At 40.1% G+C, this 23,013-nt stretch overlaps 1 protein-coding gene across 1 annotated transcript in view; it reads left to right on the top strand.

Annotated features, from left to right (window-relative positions):
* The window catches only part of LOC126203510 (midasin-like), a 311,918-nt gene that overhangs the window by 106,579 nt on the left and 182,326 nt on the right, over positions 1-23,013 (top strand). The window contains exons 18-20 of the mRNA XM_049937836.1: positions 10,915-11,155; positions 19,824-20,032; positions 20,635-20,781. Of these exons, the coding sequence (XP_049793793.1) occupies positions 10,915-11,155; positions 19,824-20,032; positions 20,635-20,781 (597 nt within the window). The remainder of the gene's footprint in view (positions 1-10,914; positions 11,156-19,823; positions 20,033-20,634; positions 20,782-23,013) is intronic.

A 23,013-nucleotide genomic window follows, 5' to 3' on the forward strand; every position in this document is an offset into this window, starting at 1 on the left:
ATTAACACACAAAAATTTTCTTCCTCGTAGCACTGTTGAAGATCTCGTGAACACAATATCCCGGCACTGAGCCCCCAGTTGAAATACGGCTTCCCGGAAAGACACAAGTTGAAAATATGGTCACTATTTTTTAATTAACTTAAATTTGCCATATTTCGTGACAGTACCTTTTCCATTAGATGTTTGCAAGGCGATATAAGTCTTGGCTTCAGTTGTCTAAGTATGATTCCACAATGCATCGTTGTCGGCTGCAGAAATGACGTGGTTCAAAGTGTTTCTCTCATTTTGGTGTTTTAAATACAGTTTCTTCTTTGTAGTCAATACAAAAATAATAGTAACATAATTCAAAATTATTTAGGACTTCGACCTTCAAAATGTTCTTCCATCATCACACACCAACAGTTAGCTGCCGACTGACTATAGTCAAAGACGACTCTAACGTCAAAGATACTTTACACAATCCACAAGTTTCCATTTGTAATCAGTCTCTTTGCTGTTCTTCGATACATTTCCTAATAGTAAACAATATGCTTTCACTCTCAAAAACAGAGGTAAATTAACATGTAATAAGACAAATTATAATAAATTCTGACAAAAATATAAGAAAACATTTACACTTCGGTATCGAAAAATAAGGTAAAAAAAAAATAACATTTCCCAGATCCATTACACAGGGAGCCATTCACAAGGCGCAGTCATGGGCCCTAGCTCGTGGCTTCCAGTTTTCAGCCGCGAAGTCGTGTGTCACGCATTTCTGTCGGCATTGTACCGTTCATCTGGAACCAGAAGTTTATCTTAATGACGATCCACTCACTGTAGTGGAGACATATCGATTCTTAGGACTCGTTTTCGACGCCCAATTGACTCGGCTACCTCACCTTCGTCAGCTTAAGTGGAAGTGCTGGCAGCGCCTCAATGCCCTCCGCTGCCTGAGCAACACCCACTGGGGTGCAGATCGCTCTATGCTGCTGCAAAAGGAATGTATAATTGTCTCCAACGTGACCGACCTGGTGGCTGGCAGAAAAGAAACTGCTACTGAATCAGACAGTGAATTTCGAGTCCAATCCCAGTTATAAGGTATGACCAGAAAATGATCATATGACTGGAAATGTTGTCATCATGATGGCTCTGAGCATTATGGGATTTAACTTCTGAGGTCATCAGTCCCCTAGAACTAGATCCAGTGCTCCACTGTGGCATTCACCTAGCGATGGGAGCTTTTAGAACAAGTCCGGTGACAAGTGCCCTGGTGGAGGCCGGAGTCCCTCCATTGAAGGTTAGGCATGCACAACTGCTCACCAGTTACGTTGCACACGTTTGTAGTTCTCCTGTGCATACGAATTACCATTTCCTTTTCCCAACCACAGCGGTTCATCTCACGCATCAGAGGCCCAGGTCAGGGCTTACGTACGGTTCGCTTCTGGTCTCTTCTGTCTGAACTGGAGTCCTTACCATTACCACCTCTCCTCAAGGTCCATTCACGTACACCTCCATTGTGTACACCTAGGCCACAGATTGTTCTGGACTTTTCGTATTACCCTAAGGACTCTGTAAACCCAGCGGTTCTCCGCAATCATTTCCTCTCAATTCTCGTCACGTACCGGCGCCGTGAAGTGGTTTACACCGACGGCTCGATGGCTGATGGTCACGTAGGCTTTGCGTATGTCCGTGGAGGAAGTATTGAACAGCACTCCGTGCCAGACGGCTGCAGTGGATTCACTGCAGAACTGGCAGCCATATTGCGTGCTCTCGAGCACTACCTCTTGTGCCCTGGCGAGTCAGATCTCCTGTGTACTGATTCCTTGAGCAGCCTACAAGCTATCGACCAATGCTACCCTCGACATCCTTTGCTAGCATCCATTCAGGAGTCCATCTATGCCGCTAGAACGGTCCCTTCGTTCAGTGGTGTTTGTGTGGACCCCTGGACACGTCGGATCCCACGCAACAAACTTGCAGACAGGCTAGCCAAACGTGCTACGCGGAAACCGCTTGTGCAGATGGGCATCTCTGAAACTGACATGCATTCTGTCTTATGTGGGAGGGCTTTTTGGCTTTGGGAGACAGAATGGCATAACTGTACGCACAATATACTGCGTGTCATTAAGGAGACAACAAATGTGTTTAAGTCTTCCATGTGGTCCTCTCGCAGGGAATCAGTTGTACTCTGTCGGCTCCGCATTGGCCATATGTGGCTACATCCTCAGTTGCGAGGACCCACCTTGGTGTCGCTGTGGCTCAAAATTAACGGTTATCCACCTCTTGCTGGACTTCCCACTTTTAGCCGCTCTGCAGCGGACTTTTAACTTCCCCAGCACCCTACCTTCAGTGTTGGGTGACAATGTGTCAAGAGCAACTTTAGTTTTACGTTTTATTCGTGAGGATGGGTTTTATCATTTAATCTAAGTTTAAGCGCATGTCCTTTGTCCCTCTGTGTCCTCCACCCTAGTGCTTTTAAGGTGGAGGTTTTAATGTGTTGCTGATTGGCTGGCTTCTCGTTTTTATTCTTGTGGTCAGCCATCCAAGGTAATCTGCTCTTTTGTTTTGATCTCTTCTACATGTTTCTTACCTCTCTCTATGGTTTTCTTGTCTGATTTTGTTCATTTTAGTGTTTGTTTGTCCTTCTGTCATTTTTGTGGTTTTTCTCCTTTATTCCAGTTGTGTATTGTAGGTCTTGATTATTTTACTCCCACCCTCGTGGAATTTTTTTAATCTGAACGAGCGACCAGTGTCCTAGCAGTTTGGTGCGCCCCCCCCCCCCCCCCCCCTCTTTTAAACCAACCAACCAAAATTGCTTTTTTTTGGGGGGGGGCAGTGAATTATCTTGATTTAGACGAGGAAGGTTATGGGAGTGAGGTATGTGCTGTAAAGGTAACTCCCATCTCCACATCTAAGAAAAGCTGGTGATGGTGAGGAAGATCCAGAGGGCATGGTTTGTGTAGCTGCTCAGCTGTCAGCCACCTGCCTCCTCTACCTGCACTCCCAGCCAGCCCACGGACGGCTCCCCACTCTCCCACGAGCTGCTAGACACTCCCCCCACAACTTCCTCTCAGCCTCCCGGCTCTCTCCATCCCCCACCCCACTCCACCTTGCTCCATACAATCACCATGGGCCATCGACTGAGAAAAATGTAGGGAGGCAGGCGTGTGTGCATGTGTGTGTGCACGCGTTTTCCCTAAAAGTGTGAAAAAGATGTGCATTATGAAAACTAGCAAAGCTCTGTACCTTTTGTTTGTGTACCTATCGATGACTCATCGCTTCTGCCTTTCGGTACACCGTCTCCTTTATTCTTAAACAATTTGACTACAGGTCACTTGTGAGGTATGGTATTAAAAGCGTTTTGGAAATCTGGAATCAATTCGTAATCCCCTATGGATAGTACTGAAGGTTTTGTGTGAGTAAAGAGCTAATTGTGTTTCACGGGAACAATATTTTCTAAATCCATGATGACGACGTGTCAATAGACCATTCTCTTTGAGGCAGCTGTTCTCGATTCGAATTCTGGAATATTTACTTCATCTTCTTTCTGAAGGACTTTTGGTAGACTGTGTTCAGTAACACTGCTTTAGTGGCACTGTCATCGATAGTACTTCCATTGCTATCGTGCGAAGGAGGCATCGATTGTGACTTGTCACTAGCACACTTTACATATGAGCAGAATCTCAGTGGATCTTCTCCTAGGGTTTGAAACAAAACTTCACTTTGGAAAATATTATAAGCATCTTGCATAGAAGTCTGTGCTTTTGTAAAAGAGTGGTAATTTTGGGAGATTTCTAAAAATTATTTACAAAAGAATATACAAAGAACAGGTCCCACATACACAGGTCTGTTTCAGAAATACTTTTGCTACTCAAGAGGCTCTGTTCTACATTCCATAGCTATGTAGACATGAACTGTTGACGCCTATGCCTGTTTTATCATCAAAAGGTTTTTCGTAGAATATAACATTTCAAGATGGCTGGTAAGAGATGTAAGATGGATTAAAAAGACCTCTGGATCATAATTAATCTGTAATGGAAACAGTATGCTGCTGTAAAAGTAGAAAATGAGAAATATGACACATTAAATAAATGCCAAGGAGTGGGACAGGGCTGTATTTTGTTGCTGCCAATATTTAATCTTTATTCGAAATATATATTCAAAGAAGACCTTGAAAAAGTTGAGGAAGGCATTGTCCTTAATGAGGAGCAGCTCAACAGTATCTACTACACTGACAATACTGCAATGTATGCTGACACCTTAAATAGTCTTCAGCATCTTGTATCCCAAATCAACGGCCTAAAACTCTACATTAAGTAAAACAAAATTAATTATCATCAGCAAGACAAGAAAGACATAAGACTATCATCTAAACATTAATGCTAAATTTATATCTAAAAACAAAGATGATGTGACTTACCAAACGAAGCGCTGGCAGGTCGATAGACACACAAACTAACACAAACAAACACACAAAATTCAAGCTTTCGCAACAAACTGTTGCCTCATCAGGAAAGAGGGAAGGAGAGGGAAAGACGAAAGGATGTGGGTTTTAAGGGAGAGGGTGAGGAGTCATTCCAATCCCGGGAGCGGAAAGACTTACCTTAGGGGGAAAAAGGACAGGTATACACTCGCGCGCGCGCACACACACACACATCCATCCACACATACACAGACACAAGCAGACATATTTAAAGACTTGTCTGCTTGTGTCTGTATACGTGTGGATGGATATGTGTGTGTGTGCGCGCGAGTGTATACCTGTCCTTTTTCCCCCTAAGGTAAGTCTTTCCGCTCCCGGGATTGGAATGACTCCTCACCCTCTGCCTTAAAACCCACATCCTTTCGTCTTTCCCTCTCCTTCCCTCTTTCCTGATGAGGCAACAGTTTGCTGCGAAAGCTTGAATTTTGTGTGTTTGTTTGTGTTAGTTTGTGTGTCTATCGACCTGCCAGCGCTTTCGTTCGGTAAGTCACATCATCTTTGTTTTTAGATATATTTTTCCCACGTGGAATGTTTCCCTCTATTATATTCATATTAATGCTAAATTTATTGAACAAGTAAAAAATTTCACATATCTCAGAACTAACATTAACAACCAGTGGGATAACATGCAAGAAATTGAAATCTGCATTGAGAAGTCCAGAATAGCATTTTGTAAAATCATTAATGTGTTCAACAGCCATCATCTCCCAAACAATACAAAACTAAGATATCTATGTTGCTATTTATTTCCCATCCTCTTCTGTGGAACTGGGACCTTGACTCTGGAGGAGATGATGGGCAAGCAATTGAGGCATTTTGAGATGTGTCTGTACAGTCGAAAGCTAAGTTTGCCGTGGACAGGTAAAACTGCTAACAATGGCATTCTCCCCAAAATGAAGAAAGGAGAGGGAATTATAAAAACATAACATGCAGAAAACGGTAATATCAGATCCATGTAATCAGAAATGGAAACAGAAACAAACAACTGCAGAACACTCTTCAAGGAAAGATATCAGGCAAAAGCGGTTGAGGAGGAAGGAGGAGGAGGACAAGAAGAAGAAGATGAAGAAGGGCACATGTATCCAGGACTAGAATTGTAGATACAAGTTTACCAGTGTAGTACAGATATTTTATGGAGCACGTAGTTTTTTTAATAGGCTCATTATCTGTCATTATCTGTCAGAGACAACAAAGAACTTGGAAGAGCAGTTGAACGGAATGGATAGTGTCTTGAAAGGAGGATATAAGATGAACATCAACAAAAGCAAAACGAGGATAATGGAATGTAGTCGAAGTAAGTCGGGTGATGCTGAAGGAATTAGATTAGGAAATGAGACACTTAAAATAGTAAAGGAGTTTTGCTATTTGGGAAGCAAAATAACTGATGATGGTCGAAGTAGAGAGGATATAAAATGTAGACTGGCAATGGCAAGGAAAGCGTTTCTGAAGAAGAGAAATTTGTTAACATCAAGTATGGATTTAAGTGTCAGCAAGTCGTTTCTGAAAGTATTTGTATGGAGTGTAGCCATGTATGGAAGTGAAACATGGACGATAAATAGTTTAGACAAGAAGAGAATAGAAGGTTTCGAAATGTGGTGCTACAGAAGAATGCTGAAGATTAGCTGGGTAGATCACATAACTAATGAGGAGGTACTGAATAGAATTGGGGAGAAGATGAGTTTGTGGCACAACTTGACAAGAAGAAGGGACCGGTTGGTAGGACATGTTCTGAGACATCAAGGGATCACCAATTTAGTATTGGAGGGCAGCGTGGAGGGTAAAAATCGTAGAGGGAGACCAAGAGATGAATACACTAAACAGATTCAGAAGGATGTAGGTTGCAGTAGGTACTGGTAGATGAAGAAGCTTGAACAGGATAGAGTAGCATGGAGAGCTGCATCAAACCACTCTCAGGACTGAAGACCACAACAACAACAACAACAACATAGTTTTTTTATAAGCTCATTATCATACTTTTACAATAAAAACAAAATTTTTTTGGTGCAACATTAAGAATTGGTAATCACTCAAAGAAGACAGGTGGATTTAAATAATGTATTAGTAGTAACATGGTATTTACATGTTACATGCGGTAAATATAGTGTAATGTGTTGCAAGTGAGTTGTTTGTAAATGTATGGTCTGTGCATTAAGGCTCTCTGTAATTTACTGAGATTGCAGAAAGGATCGCATCACTACATTTTGTTTTTGTTGTTGTTGTTGTTGTTGTTGTGGTCCTCAGCCCAGAGACAATTTGAAGCAGCTCCTGATGCTACTCCATCCTGTGCAAACTTCTTCATCTCTGAGTAACTATTGCAATCTACATCCTTCGGAATTCTGTTTAGCGTATTCATGCCTTTGTCTGTACGATTTTTACCCTCTGCACTTCTCTCCAATACTAAATTGATGATCCCTTGATGCCTCAGAATGTGTCCTACCAACTGAGCCCTTGTACTAGTCAAGTTGTGCCACAAATTCCTCATCTCCCCAATTCTATTCAGTATATCCTCATTTGTGACATGATCTACCTATCTAATCTTCAGCATTCTTCTGAAGCACCACGTTTTGGAAGCTTCTATTCTCTTCTTGTCCAAACTATTTATCGTCCATGTTTCACTTCCATACATGGCTACACTCCATACAAATACTTTCAGATAAGACTTCCTGACACTTAAATCTATACTTGATGTTAACAAATTTTTCTTCTTCAGGAATGCTTTCCTTGCCAAAGCCAGTCTACATTTTGTATCCTCTCTACTTCGGCCATCATCAGTTATTTTGCTTCCCAAATAGCAAAACTTATCCACTACTTTAAGTGTCTCATTTCCTAATCTAATTCCCTGAGCATCACCTGATTTAATTCGATTACATTCCTTTATCCTCGTTTTGGTTTTGTTGGCGTTCATCTTACATGCTCATTTCAAGACACTGTCCACCTCCAAGTCCTGTGCTGTCTCTGCTAGAATTACAATGTCATCGGCGAACCTCAAAGTTTTTATTTCTTCTCCATGGATTTTAATACCTACTCCGAATTTTTCTTTTGTTTCCTTTACTGCTTGCTCAATATACAAATTGAATAACATCGGGGAGAGGCTACAACCCTGTCTCACTCCCTTCCCAACCACTGCTTCCCTTTCATGCCCCCTCGACTCTTATAACTGCCATTTGGTTTCTGTACAAATTGTAAATAGCCTTTCGCTCCCTGTATTTTACCCCTGCCACCTTTATAATTTGAAAGAGAGTATTCCAGTCAACATTGTCAAAAGCTTTCTCTAAGTCTACAAATCCTAGAAATTTAGGTTTGCCTTTCCTTAACCTACCTTCAAAGATAAGTTGTAGGGTCAGTATTGCATCAAGTGTTCCAACATTTCTACGGAATCCAAACTGATCTTCCCCAAGAATGGCTGCTATCAGTTTTTCCATTCGTTTTTAAAGAATTTGTGTTAGTATTTTGCAGCCGCGACTTATTAAACTGATAGTTCAGTTATTTTGATACCTGTCAACACTAGCTTTCTTTGGGATTGGAATTGTTACATTCTTCTTGAAGTCTGAGGGTATTCCACCTGTCTCATACATCTTGCTCACCAGATTGTCATGGCGGGCACTCCCAAGTCTATCAGTAGTTCTAATGGAATGTTGTCTACTTTTGGGGTCTTATTTTGACATAGGTCTCTCTGTGCGCTGTCAAATACTTCATTTACATCCTCTTCCATTTCCATAATATTGCCCTCAGATACATCGCCGTTGTATAGGCCCTCTATATACTCCTTTCACCTTTTGCTTTCCCTTCTTTGCTTAGAACTGGTTTTCTTTCTGCTCTTGATATTCATACATGTGGCTCTCTTTTCTCCAAAGGTCTCTTTAATTTTCCTGTATTCAGTATCTGTCTTACCCCCAAGTTATATATTCATCTACATCCTTACATTTGTCCTCTAGCCACTGCTGCTTAGCCATTTTGCACTTCCAGTTGATCTCATTTTTGAGACGTTTGTATTGCTGTTTGCCTACTTCATTTACTGTGTTTTTACATTTTCTCCTTTCATTGATTAAATTCAATCTCTCTTCTGTTACCCAAGGATTTCTACTAGCCCTTGTCTTTTTACCTGCTTGATCCTCTGCTTCCTGCGCTATTTCATGTCTCAAAGCTACCCAGTCATCTTGTACTGTATTTCTCTCACCCATTATTCTCAATCGTTCCCTAATTCTCTCTCTGAACCTCTCTACAACCTCTGGTTCTTTTAGTTTATCCAGGTCCCGTCTCGTTAAATTCCCACTTTTTTGCTGTTCCTTCAGTTCTAATCTACAGTTCATAACCAATAGATTGTGGTCAGAGTCCACATCTGACCCTGGAAATGTCTTACAATTTAAAACCTAGTTCCTAAATATCTCTCTTACCATTATATAATCTATCTGAAACCTTCCAATGTCTCCAGGTCTTTTACATTTATACAAACCAAGTGTTAGCGATGATTAAGTTAGGCTATGTGCAAAATTCTACTAGGTGGTTTCCTCTTTCAATCCTTACCCCCATTCCACATTCACCTACTACTTTTCCTTCTCTTCCTTTTCCTACTATGGAATTCCAGTCTCCCGTGACTATTAAATTTTCATCTTCCTTCACTATCTGAATAATTTCTTTTATCTCATCATACATTTCTTCAATCTCTTCGTCATCTGTGGTGCTAGTTGGCATATAAACTTTTACTACTGTTGTAGGCGTGGACTTCATGTCTTTCTTTGCTATAATAATGCGTTCACTATTCTGTTAGTGATAGCTTACCCATGCTCCTATTTTTTTATTCATTATTAAACTTACTCCTGCAGTACCCAGATTTGATATTGTATTTACAACCCTGTATTCACCTGACCAGAAGTCTTGTTCCTCCTGCCGCCGAACTTCACTAATTCTCATTATATATAGCTTTAACCTGTCCATTTCCCTTTTTAAATTTTCTAAACTACCTGCCACATTAAGGGATCTGACATTCCAAGCTCTGATAAATAGAACGCCAGTTTTGTTTCTCCTGATAATGACATCCTCCTGAATAGCCCCTGCCCGGAGATCTGAAGGGGGGACTATTTCACCTCTGTAATATTTTACCCAAGCAGACACCATCATCATTTAACCATACAGTAAAGCTGCATGCCCTCGTGAAAAATTACGGCTGTAGTTTCCCCTTGCTTTCAGCCGTTCGCAGTACCAGCACAGCAAGGCCGTTTTGGTTAATGTTACAAGGCCAGATCAGTCAGTCATCCAGACTATTGCCCCTGCAACTATTGAAAAGGCTGCTGCCCCTCTTCAGGAACCACATGTTCATCTGGCCTCTCAACAGATACACCTCTGTTGTGGTTGCACCTAAGGTACGGCTATCTGTATTGCTGAAGCAAGCAAGCCTCCCCACCAGTGGCAAGGTCCATGGTTCATGGGAGGAGGCGATCACTACATGTGATGAATAAAATATTGAAGTGCTAAAAGGCTTTACCTATGAGTCATTTCTGAGCTTGCCCATCATGGTTGATGTTTTCTGTGGGATTTGTAATTTCTCACTCAAGTAGAGTGCTCTTAGTTAAATAACAATGTCCTTCAAAATATGCTGTAATCTAACAATTACTGAATGTAGAAGCTCTAAGAGCTATCCACATTGCATTGTCCTGTCCTTTCCTATTGGAAAACCTCTTCCTTTTTTTCCATGCCATTAACATATGGTGGCTTAGTGAGGTGCAAGATGAAGTGGTGCTTGAAAGAGAGTGTTACCTGATCTATGCCTTTTGTGGTCAGGTTAGCATCCTGTATGTGACATGTTTTACATATGGTCATTATAGGCCCTTTGATTGAAGTCAACTTTTGTAATACCACAAGGACAGTAGGTTCAGTTATGAAGCATCAAAAGTTTTGTATGTAAACTTTGTACTGTACTGTAAATCCTGTGCATCATTGCATAACCATGTAGTCTTCGATGATTTCATCCATTTTCTTAGTCATCCATTGTTCATTCACCAGTTTCATCAGTGGGTTATAGTTTAGCAGCAGTTCTATTTTGTATTCATGAGTAATGTAGAGTGTACTTTGTTCGTGTATCTTTAATCTGTCTGTATTTTATTATTGTTTGAGTCTCTCATTTAGCTGTTTCTTATTAATTCTGTCTAACAAACCCAGATTGTGTTGAAACAGTTCAAAGGAGCACCTTTTATTGCACATTAAATTCAAGGTGTGCTAAATTGTGTCATATGAAATTGTCTTACTGATTTTTTATTTTATTCATTATATCTTAGGACAATATATAAAAGTTAAGCAAAGTCAGCCACTCACTCATAGCACATTGATGCATGGAGCACAGAAACACACATTTCTCCATCCAGGAATTTCAAATATTGTTAAATATGTTAGAATAAAACATACTGATTTTATAGATCTTTAAATATTGTAAATTTGATGACCATAACTTTGGCTTTCAGTACATATTGACAGAATCTGTTAGCCGCAATTTGCGAGACCTGGCACGTATTGTGTCTTTGGGCCAACTGCCTGTGTTGCTGCAAGGTGACACGTCAGTTGGCAAGACGAGTATTGTGACTTACTTGGCTCAGATAACAGGTCACCACTGTGTGCGAATCAACAACCATGAACACACAGATCTGCAAGAATATGTGGGTTCTTATATTGCTGATGCTTCTGGATCACTAGTTTTCAGAGAGGGTAAGTTTGTTAAAAAGTGATTTCTTATATGTTTTCTGTTCTTTGAATCCTTATCTGTTGTTAGGACATAAAAATTTATACAAGTGCTGAAACCAAATGTTCTCAGTGTTCGAGCAACTGTGTGTGTGTGTGTGTGTGTGTGTGTGTGTGTGTGTGTGTGTGTTTTATTTGTACTCTAGCTCCATCAAAGAATTTATCCTGAAATCTGGAAAGTTTCCTCTCTCTTTTGCTTGTGCGTGACGGTGACTTAACACCTCTGCTGTTCGGTGAGTGGTCTCCTTCACGCCTCAATTATGTATGTTCTCCCAGAACTTAATCGATGGTTATACACTGATAAAAATTGCAGAGAATGTAAAAGAAACTTCATTGTTTTTTCCATATGTTGTAAGTGTTCTGTATGACTCCCCTTGATCACGCAGACAACATTTAAGCGCTAACCCATTTCACACCACATTCTTAAGCATATTTGAAGCCACTGTTGCGAGTGCTTTAGAAATGGGCATTTTGTGTTCCAGAATTGTTTCTGGCAAAGGAGGCACATACACAAGTTGTTTCTCATAACACTATAAAAAGGAAACCATAGATGTTAGGTCCAGGAATCTACGTGATCAAGAGCAGAACACTGTGTTGTCCTGTCCTGTTTAACTGGCCCAATGGCATGGAAAATGTTGATTTAATAATATGTGACTCTCTATACCCAAGTGTGGGTGGAGCTTCATCTCTATGAAAAATGTGGTCTTTAGAATCTGTATATCATGCTGTGGCATCAGCAGGCATTTGAGAATGCCCAGGTAAATGTTTGTTGGAACACTTAGCTCAGTGAAGAGAAATGGGCAGTAAAATTTTTGTGTTGACATCACACAGAACATGTTAACATTCAATGAGATGTGCTGATGTTCAGCAAATATTTGTTTGTGCATGGCTTCCAGTGTTGGAGCAGCATACTAAAGCATTTGACATTGTCTTTCTGTTTCAGTTCCTGTAAATTTTGAACTATGTACAATGCCATTTCCTGTTTTGTTTTGAGAACACTCCAAATCATTGTGAAATTTAAAGCTTTACTGGATTCTAGAGAGTCCCATGAAATTTCAGGCAAACTGCTGGTTATCAGTAACTTCCTGCCGTGATATATTGGTGCAGTCTTCTGGTTATTGTCAGCTGTGTTCTGGTGACAGTACACCGGGTTCTTCTGTGTAAAACTGCTCAAACACAGGCCCGACACGTGCACGGTGGACCCAGTTACAGACGACTGCTGTGTAAGAGCACGTGAACACCCTAACATTCGACACCTTGTGGATTTATTAGTTATTTTTCTTTGAATGCTTTTAAACATAACATAGATGCTGCAACCTGAAAGATACATCACGTAAATCTACGGCGCAACTTCTCCTCTAGACTCCGGTTGTGAGCACACCTCCAGTTGTGCACATTTTAAGGAACTTTTGTACATACACAACGTGTGTGACGTAATTGTCTTACAGGCCATATACGTATGGATTTGATAAACAACGTGCACAGTTCACGATGTGCACAGCTAGCCCTTGCCACTCAACTAGAGGTTTACGTCAGTGCCACCAGGTTGTAGCACACTGCGGCAGACTTTTATTCCCGTTGGCTCGTCATAAGTCCTGCTAGGTGGTAGCACACTCCTCAGGTATGATAATTCACTTGCTATATATTGTAGTAAAATTACAACGGACATCAGTATATGTCAAAGTCGTACTGATGGGAAACCTATTTTGTGGGTTTCTAACTGAGTATATTAAGTTATGAATTTTATCATACAGTAATCCATTTGTGGCACTGAGAATCATAAGGGCCTAAACCACATCACCGTCAGTTGTGAGATTATAGCGTTTATACGTGCTAGTAAAATATTTAGTCAGGTTTATCTGTGCTTTAGGCCCACATTGTACATATGGGAATTCACAGAAAGCTGTATCACTGGTTTCCCTGATATTCACTTCAGTGTGGGATCGCTGGGGCATGCTTTAGGTCTGTATGGATCTCAGCATCTCATTTGTATTCTAGTCAAGTGACCATGTTGGCAGACATTACCACTTGTGTTTAATCATTTCCACAAATGTCATTTTGTATTTGGTATTGGTTGTTTACTGTGTGGGGATCTGATTTTGGGTGCAGTGTAAACATGAACTATGTTGAATCTTTTTTAAATGCTAACAGAAAAGTAAAGCTGTGAGGCGGGTCATGAGTTATGCTTGGGTAGTTTAGTTGGTAGAGCACTTGCCAGCAAAAGGCAGAGGTCCCCAGTTCAAGTCTCAGTCTGGCACACAACATTAATCTGCCGAGAAGGTTCATATCAGTGCACATTCCTCTGCAGAGTGAAAATCTCATTCTGAGAACAGAAAAGTAAATTACCAGGAAAAGTTAGTCACAAAGGAACTAGGGTCCCTGAGAACAGATCCTTTGATTGAGAGAGTGAAAAAATCAAATAAGCATGATTACAAGAGAACATTTAACAAGGAAGTGTACCATTAACACAAGTTGTTGTTTGGATGCAGTGTATGTTGTTGTTGTGGTCTTCAGTCCTGAGACTGGTTCGATGCAGCTCTCCATCCTACTCTATCCTGTGCAAGCTTCTTCATCTCCCAGTACCTACTGCAACCTACATCCTTCTGAATCTGCTTAGTGTATTCATCTCTTGGTCTCCCTCTACGATTTTTACCCTCCACGCTGCCCTCCAATGCTAAATTTGTGATCCCTTCATGCCTCAAAACATGTCCTACCAACCGATCCCTTCTTCTAGTCAAGTTGTGCCACAAACTTCTCTTCTCCCCAAACCTATTCAATACCTCCTCATTAGTTACGTGATCTACCCACCTTATCTTCAGCATTCTTCTGTAGCACCACATTTCGAAAGCTTCTATTCTCTTCTTGTCCAAACTGGTTATCGTCCATGTTTCACTTCCATACATGGCTACACTCCATACAAATACTTTCAGAAACGACTTGCTGACACTTAAATCTATACTCGATGTTAACAAATTTCTCTTCTTCAGAAACGCTTTCCTTGCCATTGCCAGTCTACATTTTATATCCTCTCTACTTCGACCATCATCAGTTATTTTACTCCCTAAATAGCAAAACTCCTTTACTACTTTAAGTGTCTCATTTCCTAATCTAATCCCCTCAGCATCACCCGATTTAATCTGACTACATTCCATTATCCTCGTTTTGCTTTTGTTGATGTTCATCTTATACCCTCCTTTCAAGACACTGTCCATTCCATTCAACTGCTCTTCCAAGTCCTTTGCTGTCTCTGACAGAATTACAATGTCATTGGCGAACCTCAAAGTTTTTACTTCTTCTCCATGAATTTTAATACCTACTCCGAATGTTTCTTTTGTTTCCTTTACTGCTTGCTCAATATACAGATTGAATAACATCGGGGAGAGGCTACAACCCTGTCTCACTCCTTTCCCAACCACTGCTTCCCTTTCATGTCCCTCGACTCTTATAACTGCCATCTGGTTTCTGTACAAATTGTAAATAGCCTTTCGCTCCCTGTATTTTACCCCTGCCACCTTCAGAATTTGAAAGAGAGTATTCCAGTTAACATTGTCAAAAGCTTTCTCTAAGTCTACAAATGCTAGAAACGTAGGTTTGCCTTTTCTTAATCTTTCTTCTAAGATAAGTCGTAAGGTTAGTATTGCCTCACGTGTTCCAACATTTCTACGGAATCCAAACTGATCTTCCCCGAGGTCCGCTTCTACCAGTTTTTCCATTCGTCTGTAAAGAATTCGCGTTAGTATTTTGCAGCTGTGACTTATTAAACTGATAGTTCGGTAATTTTCACGTCTGTCAACACCTGCTTTCTTTGGGATTGTAATTATTATATTCTTCTTGAAGTCTGATGGTATTTCGCCTGTTTCATACATCTTGCTCACCAGATGGTAGAGTTTTGTCATGACTGGCTCTCCCAAGGCCATCAGTAGTTCTAATGGAATGTTGTCTACTCCCGGGGCCTTGTTTCGACTCAGGTCTTTCAGTGCTCTGTCAAACTCTTCACGCAGTATCTTATCTCCCATTTCATGCAGTGTAAGAATATCCAATTTTCAGCCCAGAAGTAAATTCCTGAACTGTTGGGGACCTTGTAAATTTGTCCAAAAAAATGGAAAAGCATAAAAACTCTAACTTACACAAAAATGCGAAACGGAGAGTTGTGAAAGCTTACACATTATTTCGATATTGGCCTTTACTGTACTTTATTGTGTACAAAACAACAAAATTCCAGAAAACAATTCCTTCTTTTGTTAGATGAATTATGCATATTATTATTATTATTATTATTATTATTATTACTGTTGTTGTTATTGGCAGTGGCTATAGTTGTATAAACTTGTTGAAAAGTGTAACTGTTATACAGTGGATGCTATTAATTTCACACTCTCAAATTTATCTGAATCTAAAAATTTGTGAGCACCCAGAATGTATAATCACAAGTCTCCACTGCCCGGTTGTCACTGTACGTGCATTGATAGAGATTATGCCTTTCTGCTACAAGTCTGTGTGGCTATGAGTGCCCTCTGTGGAACTATGCTGGCTTCCTTCATTATCTAACTGAAGATGGCCAAAAGACTGTGCAGCAAAATATTATGGCCACAAGTTATTGACGTCCATCAGTTCGCCCGAAATTTCGTGGAGCTCTGAACCATTGTTTGTGGCATTTGTAACGCCATGCTGGTTTCATACACTGATTTTTGTGGACTAAGTTCAAACAAAGCCTGCTAGATTTTTCCGTGTGCATGGACATCCCATTTCTTCAACCTACAGGTGCTGTCTGCAATGTTTTTAGCATTTGGAGGTGCTAGATTGTGTCACTGCAAAAAATCCACTCACTTTTTTTGTCAGTTTGTATATTCATCTCACTGCTTTCAGCAGAATTAATCCTAAGCAATCACGAATATGATAGCTTTCAATAAGTTTCATTTTATAAACTTGCATGATTATCATTTTCTCTCCACTCCACACCTCCCCTTTCCAGTATTGTCAGAAATTTTAAAATTAAAGTCTTTCCTCCCTCTGCATTCTTTCACCATTGTCCTTCCCCTGCTATCCTCTCCCTTGTCATCCTGCACCTCACCTAGAAATAAACTGTTAGTTAATTGTCCCCCCCCCCCTTTTTATATGTTTTTGTAACTAATTTCATTTACTTTTCTGTTCAAGTTTTGATCAGTTTGTGAGGTGATACAGAGTAACCCTTTTTGTGTTTTTAATATGCGTAAAAGATCAGGTCCTGCTAATGCATTTCAACTCTGAGTGAGTTCTTAGGGCAGAGTAAATTTCACCTGCTATGGTGGTTGAGTGGCTTCTGGGCATTAGTAACCACATTCGAATTTGAATGTCTTCAGTTACATTCTGGTATTTTCATTTTGCATCTTTGTATGGTCTGATGAGCCTCCTGGCATGGAGATCCGAGGCAACTTGTCATTCATTAGGTTGCTGCTGGATTTTCTATGTCTATTCATTCACTTATGTAAACTTAAAGTTTATCTTACCCACACATCACTTTTTAATTGAATGTTTACATTTTCTGTTGCTTGCAAAGAGTGATTTATAATTTATTTTTCCTACCTTTTTTTTCCAACTTATAATACCAGTATAATTACCAATTGAGAATGAAAGTGTGAGAGACAAATTTTGATTGTGGAAAATCTTGCTACTTGGCCTCAGTAAAGAGTTTTGCTAAGGCAGGATGTACTTCCTGCTACAGTCAGTGTCTAGATCATGTTCATTGGCTGGCATTAATGTCCTGCCAGTGTCTCTTGAGCCCATCAGTAAGCACTTTCTTTTGCTCTTCTGCTAAAGGCCCTCTCCATTTTCTGAGTACTTATTCAACTATAAAATCTTGGGAGCTATTCACCATTCTTCTGAAACCATCCCTGCCATTTATTTTATCTTCAGCACTGTCCATCACTTGTAGATCTCTCTTGTATTCTTTCTTTTAACTTTGGGTAAGTTTTAGAAAATTTCAGTTTCAGAAAATCACAGATTTTGTTTGTGGGATGGTCATTACCCATACAGAAGACGTGCGTTAGAACAGTACTCATTCCTTTTTAATTGCCATCATCGTCAGAGGCATTGTTGTTTCCACCTTGCTGTGAGTTTCTTTGTGGATCTCAGTTGAATCTATCTCTCAACCTATCCTTTGCCTGTGATCTTCTGCAGTATCATGCATTCGTTTTTAAGTAACTAGTCAGCAGGTCCTTTTCATTTATAACAGTTTTCAGTGCATCACTTCTTTTAGCTCTCAAATATTGAATAAAAGACATTTTTATCAAATTTTTAACAGCAAAGCTGCTGTTTATTTGCTGGCTGACAAATTTCAGGCTTTGCCAATTCGCACAACCCACCTATTACAGAGAACAAAATTTTGCTACGAGTGTATGTGTCAAATGTGGGTAATGAAGATATCGGTGATAAAATGGTTCTTATGGTAATTACTTATGTATTTGTATTTAGGATATGTTTGTCACTGACATCTTTGTAATCCACATTCAGCACATCCATTCACAAAAAAAGAGTAATAGGTGGCTTGTGAAAATGGGCAAAGCCCAAAACTAGTGAGCCAGAAAATGAACAACAGCTTTGGTATTTTTTTTTTTTTTAAAAAGGTCTTTTCCTTTTCAGTTGATTCAGAGCATCACTGAAGTGTGCAAACCATGTGGTCTTACAACAGTCTGTAATGTGTTATTTTGGTTTCTGTGCTCATCATCTTCTTACACTGAGATAACAAAAGTCACGGGATAACTCCTAATATCATATCATATCACATCACATTTTGTGCAGTGTAGTGCAGCAGATCAGAGTGGCATGGACTCAATAAGTCATTGAAAGTCTCCTGCAGAAATCTAAGCCATGCTGCCTCTACAGCCGTCCATAATCCCGGAAGTGTTGCTGGCACAGGATTTTGTGCACGAACTGACTTTTCAATTGTGTTCCCTAAATGCTCTAAGGGACTCACGTCAGCCGATCTGGATGGCTAGATGGTTAGCTCGAATTGTCCGGAATGTCATTCAAACCAATCGGGAATAGTTGTGGCCTAGTGACATGGCGCCTTTTCCTCCATAAAAATTCTATCATTGTTTGGGAATATGAAGTCCAGCAATGGCTGCAGAAGGTCTCCAAGTAGCCGAACAAAACCACCAGTAACATAACCAGTCAGTAATCGGTTCAGTTGCACCGGAGGACCTGGTTCATTATCATTACAGGTAAGCACAGCCCACACCATTATGGAACCACCACAAGCTTGTACAGTGTCTCGTTAACAACTTGGATCCGTACCTTCGTAGAGTCTGCATCACACTCGAAATGTACCATCGACTCCTTCCGACTGAAATCAGGACTAATCTGACCAGTGCACGGTTTTCCACTAGTTTAGGATCCAACCAGTACGGTCACGAGCGCGGATGAGGCGCTTCAGCGATGTCGAGTCGTTAGCGAAGGCACTTGCGTCAGTTGTCTGCTGCCGTAGCCCATTAACACCAAATTCCGGTCCACTGTCTTAACCGATATGTTCATCGTATGTCCCACATTGATTTCTGCAGTTATTTCGTGCAGCACTGCTTGTCTGTTTGCAGTGACAACTCTACTGAAATGTAGCTGGTCTCAGTAGTTACGTGACGGCCGTCAGCCACTGCGTTGACCGTGGTCAGAGGTAATGCCTGAAATTTGGTATTCTCGGCACGCTCTTGATGCTGTGGATCTTGGATTATTGAATTTCCAAACAATTTCTGAAATGGAATGTCCCATCTGTCTAGGTCTAACTGCCATTCCGCGTTCAAAGTCAGCTAATACCCACTGTGTGGCCATAATCGTGCCTGAAGTCTTTTCACGTGGATCACCTGAGTACAAACGACAGCTCCGCCAATGCACTGCTCTTCTATACCTTTTATATGCGGTACTACTGCCGTCTGTATATTCGTGTATCGCCATCCCACGGCTATTGTACTTAAACTTCTGTTCACTTTCAATCTTCCTGTGGTCAGTTAAAATCCATTCTGGCCCATTGCTGATGTTCATCATGTATTTTGTCTTCTCACAGGAAGTGTGTAGTCCTACTCTGTGCTGTTTCTTTAAGATAGTTTATCTTTCTGATAGCTCAACTGGTGGTAGAGAAATGTTTAAGTTATCTGTGAAAACTTGAAATTCAACATGTACACCCTTTATTTCAATTATTTACTTGTTCAGGAGTAATGTGACTATGTGACTCATAAACTCTTTGTTTTATATTGTGTTTTTATTTTGGGTTTTTCTCATTCTTGGCTCATTCTCTGTTTCTTTTGTTAAAATGTCCTACTGTCATGTCACATTAAACCTGATCTTTGGACTGAAACATAGCATTAATTCACGTATCCTTTACTCTCTTGTGAATATTGTCCTCTCTTTAATTTCTGCTGGTCTTACGGCTTTTCTTCGAGTATGTAAACCTTCTTCAGCTAGCGAAATTGACTTTCCTGTTACAATCGATTTCAATAATTACAGCTATTTTTTTTACCCTTTGCAGAGACAAACATCAGCTGTGAAAGTCTGTGCACATATGTGTACAAGGTTATGATTTTAATGTCATTTGTTCTCACCTTAGAAGTACTGCATTGGAGTCTGAGAGAGTCTGAGGGAGCCTGAGAGAGAGTTGAAAATGTTACAGGTGCTCTGGCAGAGGCAATGAGACATGGCCACTGGGTTATATTAGATGAGCTGAATTTGGCACCAACAGATGTTCTGGAGGCTTTGAATCGTGTTTTGGATGACAACAGAGAGCTATTCATTCCTGAGACACAAGAAGTCATATCGGCACATCCAAACTTCATGTTGTTTGCAACGCAGAATCCACCTGGTCTGTATGGTGGGAGAAAGGTAATTTCCAGGACTTCTTAGACACTCAATTTATTGTAAGATTTAAATTTTAATTCTTGAGTTCTGTGAATGTCGTATGTTATGTTAAAACAAACATATAACCAGTACAAATTTGTCTGCCACTGAAAGTTTTCAAAGTTGTGCTCCACATATAATTGATTATGCAGCTGTCTGTTATGGTTGGCACAGATGTCCTTTCTCTACAGACTGCATGCATATTTGGATATTTGTGCCTGCATGTGTCCACAGAAAGCTTCTAGTAGTAAAGAAAAATCTGTTTGCAGTTGAACAGACAGTGGGGAAAAAAACCTGTTACATGCCACTAACTGGAGCCAGGCTATATCAGTGGAGGTATTTCCTTTCTCTTTAGTATTTTTATTTGTTAGTCTTTAAGGAAAGTCAAAGATCTAAACAAGTCAAAGGCATTCCACTTACTGAGACTATGCATTGGACTACGCCTGGTAAAGCACCGTATATTCAGAACCACCATTGGACTGATATCAGCTTTACTTTAACTTTCCTAAATGTAGTGGTGGCCACAACTCAAATTTTAGCCCATATGTATAAAAATTCCTATTTCAGTTCTAATTTTTATTTTGCAGTTGCTGTCCAGGGCATTTCGCAACCGGTTTGTCGAGTTGCACTTTGATAAAATCCCGTCACACGAACTGGAAACTATATTAGAGAAGCGCTGTGAACTGCCTGAATCTTACGCTCGTCGAATGGTGAATGTGATGAAAGATCTACAGGTATTTAACGAAAACTTCCTTTTTAACTGTTTTGCTTTTCAACTGCTGATTTGTGCAGACTATTAATTTAGTATGTAGAATGTGTTATGAAGGGCATATTATGTGCAAAGTGAAACTTTTGGCTTCATGAAAAGTGCGCAAAAATGAATTTAAAATTCATAAGTGGTGGCTTCTCCCTGTTCTTGTGCTGACTGTTTACAGTGTGAAACAACTGAACTAGGAAATACAATAGAGTCGAATGGCAAAATAATAAAACTTCTATGAAGTGAAGTGATATTGGATCTCTCAGATAGGAGATTAAATCCCTGAAAGAAGCAAATACTAAGCTAGCGAGTGAATAAACATCCTGCGTGTGGAAATCCATTGCCAGGTGCAACACAAAACTGTGAAAATTCTTGTGTGCAAAGTACAACAAAAAGTTGTGAAAATTCTCATCTGCAAATTACAGCAAAAAAGACTTGGAGAACTTATTGTGAGAAAAATCTGCAAATAAATGTAGCTGGAAAACGGTGACATACAAGAGAAAGGAAAAACAGAGAAATATTTTATATAAGTAAGGTAACAGAAATTAATTTCTTGTTATTGGTGATCTTATATTGAAAAATGTAGTGGTTCTGCACTGTGATATTGATGTTCGTCCTGGCAATGAGCAAACATTTTCAAAATATCATGAACACGAAGCAGTCTAACTACAAAAATAATAACAGTCCTGAGACAAAGTTCAAAGGTGTTATAATTCATGCTGGAACAAACTAAAATCAAATCGGCAGCAGTTGGGAAGGAATCGAAAACAAACATGAAATATAATTGACTCAGTTTGTATGTATACAAGATAAAGACAGGTAATCAGTGGAATTTTACACAGAAGATTGGTGAGTAATGTTTACATAAACAAAATAAACAATGAAATTAGGCAACAGTGCGATGAGTTTGGTGCAATATTCCTCGATCCAAACAAATTTTTAAGTGAAAAATGTCTGGGAAAGGATAGCATGCACTTAAATATGATGTTAATTCAAATGAAACCTGGTCAGTGCATCTACCTTTGCCTTACACGTAAGGTGGCACCACGTAACTGCGGGTGGTAGAGAGACTGACGCGTGTGCAATGTTTGATGTTGTGTAGCTGCAGTGTGATTTCACAACGAAGAGAAGGTGGTCACACAAGTTATCGTCCAGTACTGAACGTGCAGGTGACTAAGCAGGAACAACGAGGAGTAATTCGATTTTTGGCAGTGGAGGGAGTTGGAGGCCATGAAATGTATCGACGGATGAAGGCTGTGTACCGTGAGGACAGTCTCAGTCGTTAAAGTGTTGTGGAAAGGCGCAAACAATTCTTTGAAAGGAGCAATCGATTCACAGTTGGCGACGAAGTTTGTGACTGGCTCCAGGTCTGGATCCGACAGCAGCCTACTAGCTTCTTCAAGGATGGAATCGGCCAGCTAGTGTCGCAATGGGATAAATGTGCCAACAGTTTCGGTGACTATATGTATACCGTGTATAGCTACATTTTTGAGTTAATAAAAGTGTCATTACTTTACACTAGTGACTGGGTTTCATTTGAATGCCCCTTATAGACTTAGCTCAATGACTTTTAGGCAAATGATTGTGAACATTTGTAAAATAATTAAAAATAAGGAAAACTGATAGGGTCCGAAGGGGTGATAAACCTAAAATGTCCCGTGAAAATAAAATACATGAATATGTTTGAAATAACAAACCAACAAACTTGTGCAAAAGGACAATAGAGCAAATAGAAGAGAAAGTGCTGAATGTAGTAAAAATAAGCCAACAATTGTTCACCAAAATAGTCAGTGTCTAAAAAATAAAGTGCAACAGCTAGAGATTGAACTGGAGGTCATAGACAGCTCTGTTGTTTGTATCACAGAACACTGTGCAAAGAATCGGAAATTAATTATTTAACGTCTTAAAGTTTAGCCTGTGCATTTGTAAAGTGTGGAGGGTGTTGTATCTATGTGAAACAAAACTATCCGTATAATGTTAGAAGTGATCTATGTGCAATCAGTGAAGAGAACTATTTTGAGTTAACTGCAGTAGAATTGAGACACCAATGTTGTGGTTGTGGTCTTCAGTCCTGAGACTGGTTTGATGCAGCTCTCCATGCTACTCTATCCTGTGCAAGCTTCTTCGTCTCTCAGTACTTACTGCACCCTACATCCTTCTGAATCTGCTTAGTGTATTCATCTCTCGGTCTCTCTCTACGATTTTGAGC

This window comes from Schistocerca nitens, chromosome 9, assembly GCF_023898315.1.
Source record: "Schistocerca nitens isolate TAMUIC-IGC-003100 chromosome 9, iqSchNite1.1, whole genome shotgun sequence".
NCBI lineage: Eukaryota > Metazoa > Arthropoda > Insecta > Orthoptera > Acrididae > Schistocerca > Schistocerca nitens.